The sequence below is a fragment of the Prionailurus viverrinus genome, unplaced genomic scaffold (assembly GCF_022837055.1).
Source record: "Prionailurus viverrinus isolate Anna unplaced genomic scaffold, UM_Priviv_1.0 scaffold_35, whole genome shotgun sequence".
Classification (NCBI taxonomy): Eukaryota; Metazoa; Chordata; class Mammalia; order Carnivora; family Felidae; genus Prionailurus; species Prionailurus viverrinus.
The window spans coordinates 245,971-258,484 of NW_025927605.1; the positions used below are offsets into that span (position 1 = coordinate 245,971).

The 12,514-nt window shown below is 44.9% G+C and overlaps 2 protein-coding genes across 24 annotated transcripts in view; both read left to right on the forward strand.

Annotated features, from left to right (window-relative positions):
* LOC125158401 (pleckstrin homology domain-containing family M member 1-like) overlaps positions 1-1,501 on the forward strand; it is a 115,326-nt gene extending 113,825 nt beyond the window's left edge. The window contains exon 17 of the mRNA XM_047845381.1: positions 1,161-1,501. Within this exon, the coding sequence (XP_047701337.1) occupies positions 1,161-1,203 (43 nt within the window). The 3' untranslated portion in view covers positions 1,204-1,501. The remainder of the gene's footprint in view (positions 1-1,160) is intronic.
* Positions 1,502-2,107: 606 nt separating this feature from the next.
* LOC125158396 (RAD52 motif-containing protein 1-like) overlaps positions 2,108-12,514 on the forward strand; it is a 58,853-nt gene continuing 48,446 nt past the window's right edge. For 14 of the 23 annotated variants that reach the window (XR_007149385.1, XR_007149386.1, XR_007149388.1 and 11 more), the window contains exons 1-6: positions 2,108-3,557; positions 3,932-4,111; positions 7,661-7,783; positions 8,655-8,823; positions 9,778-9,876; positions 12,190-12,275. Coding sequence is in view for 13 of the 23 variants with exons in the window: in XM_047845354.1 (XP_047701310.1) it covers positions 3,462-3,557; positions 3,932-4,111; positions 7,661-7,783; positions 8,655-8,823; positions 9,778-9,876; positions 12,190-12,275 (753 nt within the window). In the remaining 10 variants the exon portion in view is untranslated. The remainder of the gene's footprint in view (positions 3,558-3,931; positions 4,112-7,660; positions 7,784-8,654; positions 8,824-9,777; positions 9,877-12,189; positions 12,276-12,514) is intronic. The other 9 variants (XR_007149393.1, XR_007149394.1, XR_007149395.1 and 6 more) reach the window with 3 other exon arrangements.

The window sequence follows — 12,514 nt, forward strand, 5'->3', positions numbered from 1 at the left end:
GAGAGCGGCGGGGCTCGGAACTGGGACTTACAAGGCTTGGGATCTGGGCCTTTCTCTGATGTTGTATTAAAACCGTTTTGGACACAGTAGCAAAGCAACTTGAGTTAGCTGAGGGAGATGGCTTCAGAGGGGACAAGGTGTCTCACCGAGCTTACCCAAGGGGTCTCTTCTCGGGAAGAGAACGGAGGCGGAGCTGGGAACTGTCAGTGTGGCTCTCCTGACAAGTTTCTGCCTCCTCGTGCATTTCCTTCACTACTTTCTTTGTAGAGCAGTATATTCTGCTCCACATTCCAGAGGACAGATCGTGGCTGCCCCCAAGCTAACGGGCTAATGTTCTGAGCAGTCACGGAGACTGGCTAGTCTCAGCCCCAGAGTCCAAGGGGCTGGGATAGAGAATCCGATTGGCTCAGCTTGGACCCATCATCCCCGCGTGGTTCAGTGAGCTGTAGGTGTGGGAGCAGTTAAGCAGTACCATCATGCTGGCCACGGCCACGGGTGGGGGGTGGGGCTGGCCCTCTCCATAATTCGCAGCAACATTTTCTATAAAAGGTGCGTAGCTCCTCAGCTGAGCAAATACCCCCAAAGCTGTCAGCTTCCCAATGGTAGACAGTGCAATGGTTGCTTCACTTTTCTGAGCTTCAGATTGGAGATAGATGATAGATAGATAGATAGATAAGTTGCCTCTACAGGTGCCTGTGAGGATGGAGGGGGTTAAGTGCCTTGTCTACTCTAGGAACACCATGCGGAAGAGACGCTGACGGCTATTAGGGATGACCCTCTCTGGAGGGAGAGTCGATAGTTGCCCCTGAGATTGACGGATTGGTTATTTATTCATTCATTCATTCATTCATTCATTCATTTATCTTTCTGTGTGTTTAGTGACTCTCAGCCTTCTAAAATGGTGCACTCCCCCTTTGGGGCCAGAGGAGGATTGGAAAACGTGGGAGCATGCTGGATGGGGGGAGGAGCCAAACACCACAGATCAGAGAAATTTAAAGGAAGGCTCAGAGGGGCCACAGGGGGACAGACCAGAGAGCGAGTAATGAAGGGGGTTCTGTGCATTGCCGTGCTGTGCTGTGCGTTCACTAAGTGCTGGGTCATGGATGTGGAGAAGGACCTACTAAGTAGGAAGCAAGAGCCCAGCCTTCTTCTCTCCACAGGGTGGCATGGAGGTTGCACTGTGCGGGCCGGCCACTCTCCTAATGGATGACGGGGTGTCACAAGGAATGAGACAGGCGTGGAGTCATTCCAGCGTTCCTCTTCTCGCCTGGGGATTCTTCATGCCTTCTTCCTCTTGCCTCCACTTCACGTTATTTTCTTTCCTTCCCATGTTCAAAAAGGACTGACCGGAGCCCCAGGAATAAATGGTTTTCTAGGGCTTTCTCCTTGTACCCATCCAGGCCCCGGCGCCTGGTTCCTGACTGTCATTCGCAAACCAAGAGAGGACCACAGTGAAGAAGTTGTTATATTTGGGGAATTGTTAAAGCATTCCTTGTGCAAAGAATGTGTTGATTTATTCATCTTTAATTCCAGATATCTTCGAGTACCTAGTATGGCGGGAGGGTGGCAGGTACTAGAAGAAGGAAGGTAAATCGTAACCATTGTCCTTGAGGTGTTCACCATCTGCCTGGAGAAGCAGAGACACACACGAATACTGGCTACAGCGAATGAGTGGATACATACAATGAATACATGGTGCTGATGTGGAGTCGAACCTGCAAAATGACACCGCAAAGACAGAAAAGGGGCAGTTGGAGCAATGTTCTACCCATGGCTACGATCGGAACTGCCTGAATAAACTGTCCCGCCTGGGCCATTGCTGTCCCTACTTCTGAGCCTTAACTACTTCAGCTCTGAAGTGAGAGATTTGACATTTGAGCGGTTCCCAGACTTTTGGACTTCACAGACCAGTAAAACACGAAAAAAGTTAAGGCCATGTTAAAATTTCCAACTTTTTATTTTAATGCCCAAGAAAGACTATTAATCACAACTATCCTCTATCAGCATCTCCTCATAAAACAGTTTTTAGCATGAGAAATGAAGGTCAGGGTGCCCGGGTGGCTCAGTTGGTTGACCGTCGGACTTCGGCTCAGGTCATGATCTTGCAGTTTGTGGGTTTGAGGGCCGGCGAGGGGCTCTGTGCCGACAGCTCAGAGCCTGGAGGCCGCTTTGGAGTCCGTGTCTCCCTCTCTCTCTCTGCCCCTCCCCCATTCGCACATGCATGCTCTCTCTCTCTCAAAAATAAGTAATATTAAAATCATTTTTTAAATGAGGGTCATATTTATAGGATAATGGAATAGATTTTGTTTTATGAAAATGTTTTTTTTAACCCTGCTTATATTACCTTTTCTTGCTTTGGCAAGGACTGGTGAAACCTTCACCACAGACCAGCAGCAGTCTGAAGGCCACTGTTTAGAAACCTCAGGAGACTTGTTTTGTAAGGCCCCTTCTGGCTCAGACATTCTAGGATTAAAATAAGGATCATTAGGACCTACGTTCCCTCTCGGTGTGTCAGTCCTCAAGATAGCTATTTGGATGCCGAGAACGGCCCTTCTGCACAAGCACCATGAGCTCCAGTATTGGTGCCCTACCTGGCCTCACTCTTTGATTTTTTCAAATTTCTCTCTCCTTCTTACCCTGCTTGCCAAACTCCCACATCATCTCACCCCAACAAGCACACACGTACACCAATTCATCAAAATCACGTAGGGAAATCAGGGAATGCTTTTTAAGGATTTCATTAATGGCTCAATGACTTATAGTTTGATTTGTATATTTAACATTCATGAAAACATTCTTAAGCCAAAGGATTGCATCTTTAGTGGTCATTTCCCACACAACGTAGAGAAATCCAAATTTTTTAAGTTCAGTAGGTAACTTACTAACTGCTAGTAGTCTAAATCTTCTCCCGGAGTGAAGAGGAAGAAGGCTGCCATAAAATTGTCCACACCCAGGGATCCTGTAAGCTCACCCTTTAGACCCTACTGTAAAAATACACTTGACTAACGGTGCCTGGGTGGCTCAGTCGGTTAAGCGTCCGACTTCAGCCCAGGTCGTGATCTCACAGTTTGTGAGTTTGAGCCCTGCTTGGGGCTCTGTGCTGACACCCTGGAGCCTGCTTCGGAGTGTGTGTGTGTGTGTGTGTGTCTGATTCTCCGCTGCTTGCACTCTGTCTCTCAAAAATAAATAAATATTTTAAAAAAATTTTTTTTAAATACACTTGACTAGAAGCACTAAATTCTACGACATTGAGACAATGGAGCTGCGGGGAGAGGAAGTAGAGGCAGAGGCCCGCCCCAGAGTGGGAGGGGCGAAGGAGAGGTCCGGGGCACAGCCCCCGCCCCACCCCGCGGCGAGCTGGCCCCGCCCCTCGCACGAGCCCCTTTTTAAAACGCGCGGGCGCGCCTTGCGCAGGCGCGGTGCCACTTAAACCTTAGTCGGGCCTGCGCCTCGGTGGTAGGATGGCGGAATTGGTCTCTTTTACGGTTCCCACCGAGAGTGACAAAACCTTGCTGGTGTGGGAGCTGAGTTCTGGACCCACGGCCGAGGCCTTGCATGTGAGCCGGGCCGGGAGGGAGGGAGGGAGGGAGGGAGGGAGGGAGGGAGACACCCCCACCTCCCCGTGACTGGGAGTCTCAGAGTCTGGCTTTGAGCGCCTCGCGCGCCTTGTAGTCTCCGCCGAGAGGAATCTTAGTTCTAGAAGGGACCTTTGCAGTCTCAGCCCCGACAGATTTTTGAGAGGTAACTCTCAACAGCCAGCACATGTTGCCTTCTAATGCTTCTCGAATCCTAGGATTTCAGAGGGAAATCTTTTCAACGAAATGAGAAGTGCTTTGGGTTGCGTGTGCAGGAGGGCTTAGGGAATAGAAGGCAGTTTTGTTTCCTGGGCGTGAAATTTCATGCACTTACTTGGCGTGGGACCACCCCACAGCATTCTCTGTTCGCAGTATTCTCCCAGTTTGGCCTTCTGTATTCGGTCCGAGTCTTCCCAAACGCTGCAGTGGCCCGTCCTGGTTTCTACGCCATCATCAAGTTTTACTCAGCAAGGGATGCTCACAGAGCCCAAAAGGCATGCGACCAGAAGCAGCTTTTTCAGAATTCTCCCGTGAAGGTGGGTCCAAGTAGGAAATTCCTAACTCCACTGGGACGAAGTGTTGAATTCAGCAATAGTAGACCAGCGTTGGTATACCACTGTGGTTTACAGAATGCTTTTCGATGCATTGCTACACTGATCCTCCGGTTTCCCTGGGTTTTTGGTTGTTTTGTTATGTTGGTTTTGTTTTCAGATGAAGAAACTCGAACTCAGGATAGTTAAGTGACTTACTTAAGGTTCATGACAGTAACTGGAAGGTAGAGGTCAAACCCAAACTTACTGATGTTCAACCCCGTGTCATTTTTTGGTGCCCTTAATTTAACAAAGCTTCACAAGAAGTCTTGTTTCTATTTACATTATGAGGATTAAAAAAAAATTTTTTTTTTAATTTTTTTTTTTCAACGTTTATTTATTTTTGGGACAGAGAGACACAGAGCATGAACGGGGGAGGGGCAGAGAGAGAGGGAGACACAGAATCGGAAACAGGCTCCAGGCTCTGAGCCATCAGCCCAGAGCCTGACGTGGGGCTTGAACTCCCGGACTGCGAGATCGTGACCTGGCTGAAGTCGGACGCTTAACCGACTGCGCCACCCAGGCGCCCCTAAAAAATTTTTTTAATAACGTTTTTATTCAGTTTTGGGAAACAGGGCATGAGCAGGGAAGGGAAAGAGAAAGAGGGAGACACAGAATCAGAAGCAAACTTCTAGGCTTTGAGCTGTCAGCTCAGAACCCGATGTGGGGCTCGAACTCATGAATCCTGAGATCATGACCTGAGCTGAAGTCGGACGCTTAACCGACTGAGCAACCCAGGCCCCCCTCTAGTATGTGGATATAAAATGACAAACTCTTTCATCAGTTTTATTATGAAGGATGCTTCATCGTCATTATCATCATCATCACTCCTAAACTGCCTATTCAGAACTCCCTTCAACTCCTGGGAAAATGGTTAAAACATTCTTTAATACACCACAGAAACTTTATTCCATACCAACATGCTGTCCATTTTGCTTTCCCAGAGCCCCAGAATTATATTTCATTATGAGCGTCAATTCAATCACCATTTCCTTATCAAGGGCCATGTCAACTCCTTTGAATAAGTTGAGTGAGGCTTAGATTGCCAAACCTTTCACTTTATAATTGTATGTTTTCATCAGCTTTCTCTAACTGGCTTCTTAATCTAGCTACTTCCTATGGACTTGACTGCCTATTCTTACCCATATGCCCTTCCTTACTGATTTAATCTGGATCGAATCTAAGAATCCTTCTCAAATGTGACTCTGAGTATACTATCTCCACTTGTTCAACACTGTCTTCAATCCTGGCTCCACTCCCTATGATTGAAATGATCACCTGTCAGGCATTCCTTAGTTTGCAAGCTTCTAGCCTGTGAAAATGTCACCCAGCCACTCAGCTATTACAGATTATGAAATAATTACTTTGTATCAGTTGTGAGTAATGAGGTGTTTTTCTCTCATTGGACATTAAGACCATTTCACAAATGGATTTTGAGATTTCACAGCATAAAGCCCAAAGTCAACATATAGTTGACAGGAGAGAGCATTCATATTAAATTTCTTTCTTTATTTAACACAGAGCCTTGGGTTACCACCCCCCCCACCCCCCTCCACCCCCCCTGCTGCTTACTGAAATTGTTGCCCAATTTACTTATGTGTTCCTTTATACTTTGGCAAGTACACATAGTTTCTGGTTGTTTGTTTGTTTGTTTGTTTACCTTTTATAAATGCATATTTAAAAAGAACATATTAAAAAAAAATTTTTTAATGTTTATTTAAAAAAAAATTTTTTTTTAACGTTTATTTATTTTTGAGACAGAGACAGAGCATGAACAGGGGAGGGGCAGAGAGAGAGGGAGACACAGAATCGGAAACAGGCTCCAGGCCCTGAGCTGTCAGCACAGAGCCCGACGCGGGGCTCGAACTCATAAGCCGTGAGATCATGACCTGAGCCAAAGTCGGACGCTTAACCGACCAAGCCACCCAAGCGCCCCTAATGTTTATTTTTGAGAGACAGAGTCAGAGCATGAGCGGGTGAGGGGCAGAGAGAGAGGGAGACACCTAATCGGAAGCAGACTCCAGGCTATGAGCTGTCAGCACAGAGCCTGACACGGGGCTCGAACTCACAAACTGTGAGAATCATGACCTGAGCTGCAGTCGGATGCCCAACAGACTGAGCCACCCAGACGCCCCAAGAATAACATCTTACAGTAAAATCAAGGAAAGGCCTAAGGCATCTGAGAGCTTTTTTTCAGTAGCATGAAGGAAAACGGTTGCCAGCAAGAACTGTGGCAAAGTTATCTAAGGTGACAACTGTCTCTACCACTCAGGGGCTCAAGGCCCTTCTGAAGCTTCCTGGTTGTCCAGAACAGCTCCACTCTGCCTCACCATTAGCCTGTGCTGTAGCACTCAACATTTAAAAGTTCATCTTCATTTCTCCTTCCTAGCAGGCAGCTTCAGTTGGAGAAAGTAATTTCACTTTTTTATCTACTCATCCATTCACTTAATCCATAGACCTGTGCTTGATTCTAGGAATGAGAAAAGAATAAAATATGGTTCCTTCAAGCACTTAAGGAACTGATAAACTAGTGATAGAGCAAGTTGCACAAACAAATCAATAAAGAGTTAATAATACTTTGACTTTATTTGAATTATTTGAATTTTTATGAATATACTAATATACTACACCCCACTTGAAATAGACATTTATTTATTTATTTATTTTTTTCTTTAACGTTTTTTATTTATTTTTGAGACAGAGAGAGACAGAGCATGAACAGGGGAGGGGCAGAGAGAGAGGGAGACACAGAATTGGAAGCAGGCTCCAGGCTCTGAGCCATCAGCCCAGAGCCCGACGCGGGGCTCGAACTCCCGGACCGCGAGATCGTGACCTGAGCCCAAGTCGGCCGCTTAACCGACTGAGCCACCCAGGCGCCCCGAAATAGACATTTAAAAAAAGAACTAGAGGATGTAAGAAATACACTGTAGTGTGTAAGTTACTTAGAGAGTTAACACTGGAGGTATTTGCATTCTCAAAGAAGCTTATTAAGGCAAATGAACCTCTTATTGTTTTATTTGCTTATAAAATTTACAGAAGTATGTATATTCCTTCTTCTAACAGGGGTTAGTAACTTGCGGGGGCTGGGTGCTGCTGATTCAGGTCCTACTCAGGTCCATGTTACCTGCTCTTGAGGTCATATTCTCAAACAGGAGCTACAGGATGAGACAGCAAAAAGTTTACTTCCCTTGCTTACCTACAGCCCTATAATTTGCTTCCAGAGGGCTTCCTTAGTTGCTTTCATCATCACTTTCAATATCAGAGATCACGAAAGCCGATTAATCAAGGGCCCTGGAAATGATGCAGAAAAGTCTATAGCGTAAAAATAGTACATAGCATTTATTTAGGGTTTATTAGGAGCTGATTTCTTAAAATGTTTCCAGTTTGATCTTCACAACCTCTCTATGAAATAGGTATTGATAAATCTCAGGTGTATCCAAAGGAAGCCTCTGTGTCAGGTTATGATATTTTCAGGTCTATTTCTTATGTCTTTAGGTTCGTCTTGGCACCAAACATAAGGCGGTTCAACATCAGGCCCTTGCCCTAAACAGCTCCCAGTGCCAAGAACTGGCAAATTATTACTTTGGTTTCAATGGATGGTCAAAAAGGATCATCAAGGTAAACTTTATAGATTTTCTCTGACTAATTAGAATCATTTCAACACTGAAATTCTGGACTTCAGAGAAGAGAAAACTGGGTTGTGCTGGGTTGTGGGGAGATGTGAGAGGCCTCTAACTGGAAGTACCTGAGCCTGCCACCAAGAATTCATAATAATCTCAGTAACTTGGGTGGTGGTGTCCATAATCTTGTCCAGTATTCGTATGGTGTATAATAAAAACCAATTGTCTTTATCCATTTGTAAGTCTTACTTGATTTTGAAGCTATAGGATACCTCCATTGTGGGCTGGGATTGCTGGAGTTTAGTTTGCATTTTTTTTTTTTTTTTTTTTTTTTTAGAGAGAGAAGCAGATTGAAAGCAGGGGAGGGGCAGAAAGAGAGGGAGACACAGAATCGGAAGCAGGCTCCAAGCTCTGAGTTGTCAGCACAGAGCTCGACGCAGGTCCCAAACCCATGAACAGTGAGATCACGACATGAGCCGAAGTCGGAAGTTTAACCAACTGAGCCACCAGGCGCCCCTGGTTTTGTTTTTAATAACAAAACATCTTGAAGCTTACATTCAGATCCAAGGAAGGACCTTCCATTTAAAATCCTAACAGCTTGGGGCGCCTGGGTGGCTCAGTCAGTTGAGCGTCCGACTTCAGCTCAGGTCATGATCTCACGGTCTGTGAGTTCGAGCCCCGCGTGGGGCTCTGTGCCGGCCGCTCAGAGCCTGGAGCCTGTTTTGGATTCTGTGTCTCCCTCTCTCTCTGCCCCTCCCCTGCTCATGCTCGCGCGCGCTCTCTCTCTCTCTCGCTCTCTCTCTCTCTCTCTCTCTCTCTGTGTCAAAAATAAATAAACATAAAAAATAATAATAATAAAATCCTAACAGCTTCAGGATCTTTCTGACCTTGAAGAAAGGGCAAATGAAGATACTGTGCCACCACTTCAGAAGCAGAGCCTGAAATTCTTCTGTGCTTTAGAGGTGGTGTTGCCATCCTATGAGTGCTGGAGTCCCGGCGCTGGCATGGCCGAGGAGCCTTTGGATAACCTGGAGGAAGGTCTGTTTACAGTGGAGGTGGGGGTGGGGGTGGAGGGGAGGCAGAATCCCTCTTTCTCTCTAAAAACTCATCTTTTCAGATATATCATCCAGCCCTCCCCCTTGCTAAGCTCCTAAAGCCCTAGGCAGAGTTTTTGTGGCCTACGGTACAGGCTTTTATCTCAGGCAATACCTGAAAGAACCTTTAACTTTAAAATTCTAAAGCTGACTTTCTGCCAAGAAGTTTAGGAGGAGGGAAGTAATGTTTTTCCCATTTTTGGTTAAGAATCCGCCTTGTGCTAAAATAGTCCTTCAAATACATATCTCTTGCAGCCTGCAGTTTTCCCAGCAAAGTGATCATCTAAAGATTTAAATAAACTCTTGTGTGAATGTTGAGTCCTTTGCCTCCTATAAAAGGGCTGGAGTGTAAAGAGTCAAATACAGATGCCTAGAAAAGGTATTCCCATTGGTACTGTGTTTTTTCCTAGTGCCTACAGCACTTAGGCTTAGGGTTTTCCGGGAGGGGCAGGGCTGTTAGCAAGGCTAAGGGAGTAAGGCTCCCTTGGGTGATGCCCAGGAAGAGACCAGGCGGTCATGTGTACTACCACCGAACCTTTCTCCCCATGTGACTCCAGCCCTTGATGCACAGGAGAGTAGGGTCTGCAGTAGGGTCTGAAACTATAGTTTCAGCCTGTCCATTTGAAATCTATGAGCGATGTGAGATCTGTGCCACTTTCTTGGCTTGAGTCTCCCTTTTGGTACTTCCAAAACTTCTGGAGTAGATCAGGGCGGTCAAAATGTGCCCTGCCAGGATATACCTACAGCAGAGTCATTCAGCCTTGTGTTGCGCCTGCCCTTACTTGCTAAGATAATGAACTATGAATCATGGATGTATTTTCACCTTTACACATATAACCCCCAAATCAGTTATCATTCAGATAGGCATGTTAAATCCATTTGTTTTGGTTGGATGCAGGGCCATTATCATTTCTTATGAAAAGGCGGACAATCCAGAAGCTTGCTATTCAGAAGGCTGTGTCAGATGCATTCCAGAAACTGTTGATTGTGATTTTAGGTAAGACTTACTTGATTGTCCTTGCAGTATATCAGTGTCAACGAGCAAATAAACTCATTTTGAAAAGTTAATTGGATGAAAACATTTCATATTCTTTTGTTCACCAAATGCTTTCAAAGCAGTAGTCTCAAATTTGTTCTTTGTGGCATTTGTAAGAAAAATGACCACAAATATTTTTGTCCCCAGTGATTTACCTCTGTCCACACAGAAAGTGTTTGACCCAGTCTTCTTTCTTGATTGTTTGCTCATAACACAGAATACTATTGTGAGTATAAGCTTTGGGGGCACGTGTGTGGCTCAATCAGTTAAGCGTCCAATTGTTGATTTCAGCTCAGGTCGTGATCTCACGATTTGTGAGATTGAGCCCCATGTCGGGCTCTGTGCTGACAGCGTGGAGCTTGCTTGGGATTCTTTCCCTACCTCTCTCTCTGCCTCTCCCTGACTCTCATATGCCATGTGCTCTCTCTCTCAAAATAAATAATAAAAAAAAAAAAAACTTTGAAGCTTTGGACGTCTGGTGTTGAATCTTAGCTCTGTCTCCTAGATTTCTTATGCAATTTTAGGTTTTATAGTCAGATTTGAAGTATTTAATCTCTCTAAGCTGCAATTTCTCTATCTGCCAAGTAAAGGTAATAATTCAACTTACCTCATGGGGGATGAATTGTAAGAGCAAATGAGATGATGGAAAAGTTTAAAACTATCCCTGAAACACGGTAAGCAGAGAAAATATGTTAACTTGTTATCATCGTCTTCCTGTTGGAGAATTTATTAGATTATGTTTTTGGAATCAATTCAGCTTCAGTTTTTGTTTTTGGCACTGACCTATTGGGTGAATATGATTCTTATATTAGGGTCAGCTATATTTTTGTGAACCTTGAAGTGGTCAGGCTATTGAATAGCATCGATTGTGTTCTCTATTGAGTTCTACAATGGTGTGAATGTTACAGGCTGTGCTCCAAGGGAATTTTATAATTAGTAATGAGTCCCCAAACAATTCCCCCCCCCCCCACCCCGCCCTTGCCGCTTCACAGTCTTGCAGGCTTAGAGACTAAGAAAGCCTAGCTAAGTTTCAGAGGCCTTATTTGCCCATAAGAGTTGACCCTGGATTGGTCTCAGGCTTCCAGCCTGGACAGCTCTTGCAGTGAAAGTTGACTTCCCTGGTCATCAGGTAGAATCTCCATTAGCTGTCAATTCTGAGTAACAACCTTTTTTTTTTTTTTTTTTTTTTTTTAATTTTTTTTTTCAACGTTTATTTATTTTTGGGACAGAGAGAGACAGAGGATGAACAGGGGAAGGGCAGAGAGAGAGGGAGACACAGAATCAGAAACAGGCTCCAGGCTCTGAGCCATCAGCCCAGAGCCTGACGCGGGGCTCGAACTCACGGACCGCAAGATCGTGACCTGGCTGAAGTCGGACGCTTAACCGACTGCGCCACCCAGGCGCCCCGCTGAGTAACAACCTTTAAGAACCAAACTAAACCTTTGGGTTGCTGACCTCTCTCTAACATGCTCTGGTATCCCTTGTACACGATCAAAATGTTGTAGCTGTACTTTGCCTTAAGGGGAATTGTATTGTCTATAAGGAACATGGGCCAGTTTCTGCCAATAAACTGTCCAAGCATGTTCTCTCCCTCCCCCTCCCCCTCTCTCCAAAGCATTGTTCATTGTATCTGGTGGGATTTTGTTTCCGGGGAGTAGACACTGGCCTTGTTTCTAATATGAAGTATCAGCTATAGTCCATGGTCTCTATTCCAGAACTCACACTGACCTCTACCTAATTCCTTACTGTCTAGTCATCTGATTTTGAACATTGTTGTTTCCATAGTTTTAACTTCCTGTGTCATTATTCCTTAGTTCCTATCTCTTAGGATGATAGTGTTTTTGAACCACACAGACGTTAACTTCATGTGTATTTTTTCACACATAGTTATGATTAAAAACTGAAGTGTGAGATGAGAAAACTTCTAGGAAAATGCTTTTATTTTCTGCTTTTATAAATAAAAAGAATGTCTAGTTATTGGGTGCTATCATTGTATACAGCTAGTTTTAGAACAAGGAAAATTCTGAATTGATCTTGTTAACTTTATTGATTTTTTAAATGTTTATTTTTGAGAGAGTAAGCAGGGGAGAGGCAGAGAGAGGGGCACAGAGGATCTGAAGTGTGCTCTGGTGCTTACAGCAGAGACCCCGGTATGGGGCTTGAACTCATGAACCATGAGATCATGACCTAAGCTGAAGTCAGACGCTTAACTGACTGAGCCATCCAGGCGCCCTCTTTTTTTTTTTTTCCCAATCCTTATTCACTTTATTTCAGAAAGTGGTAAAATAGCTGTGGAATACAGACCCTGTGAAGAGATCACAGATGCCAGTACTGAAGACGAGCTACAGGATTTAATTCAAGTATGTGGAGATTAAAGTTCAGGGGTGACATAGCCACTGTAGCCATAATGTAAAGCAACCAGCAGAATTTGGAAGACTTTGGCATTAGCTCTATCATCCTCTGGGAAATGTGAAACTCAGAAACTGCTTTTGACTGCAGGGGATTTCTGGGGCTTTTCCTGAAGTCCTACCCTTGGCTCTGACCCTATATTTGAAATTTGGAGAGCAAATTTCATCAGAGCACTCCCACAGTTGTGGAC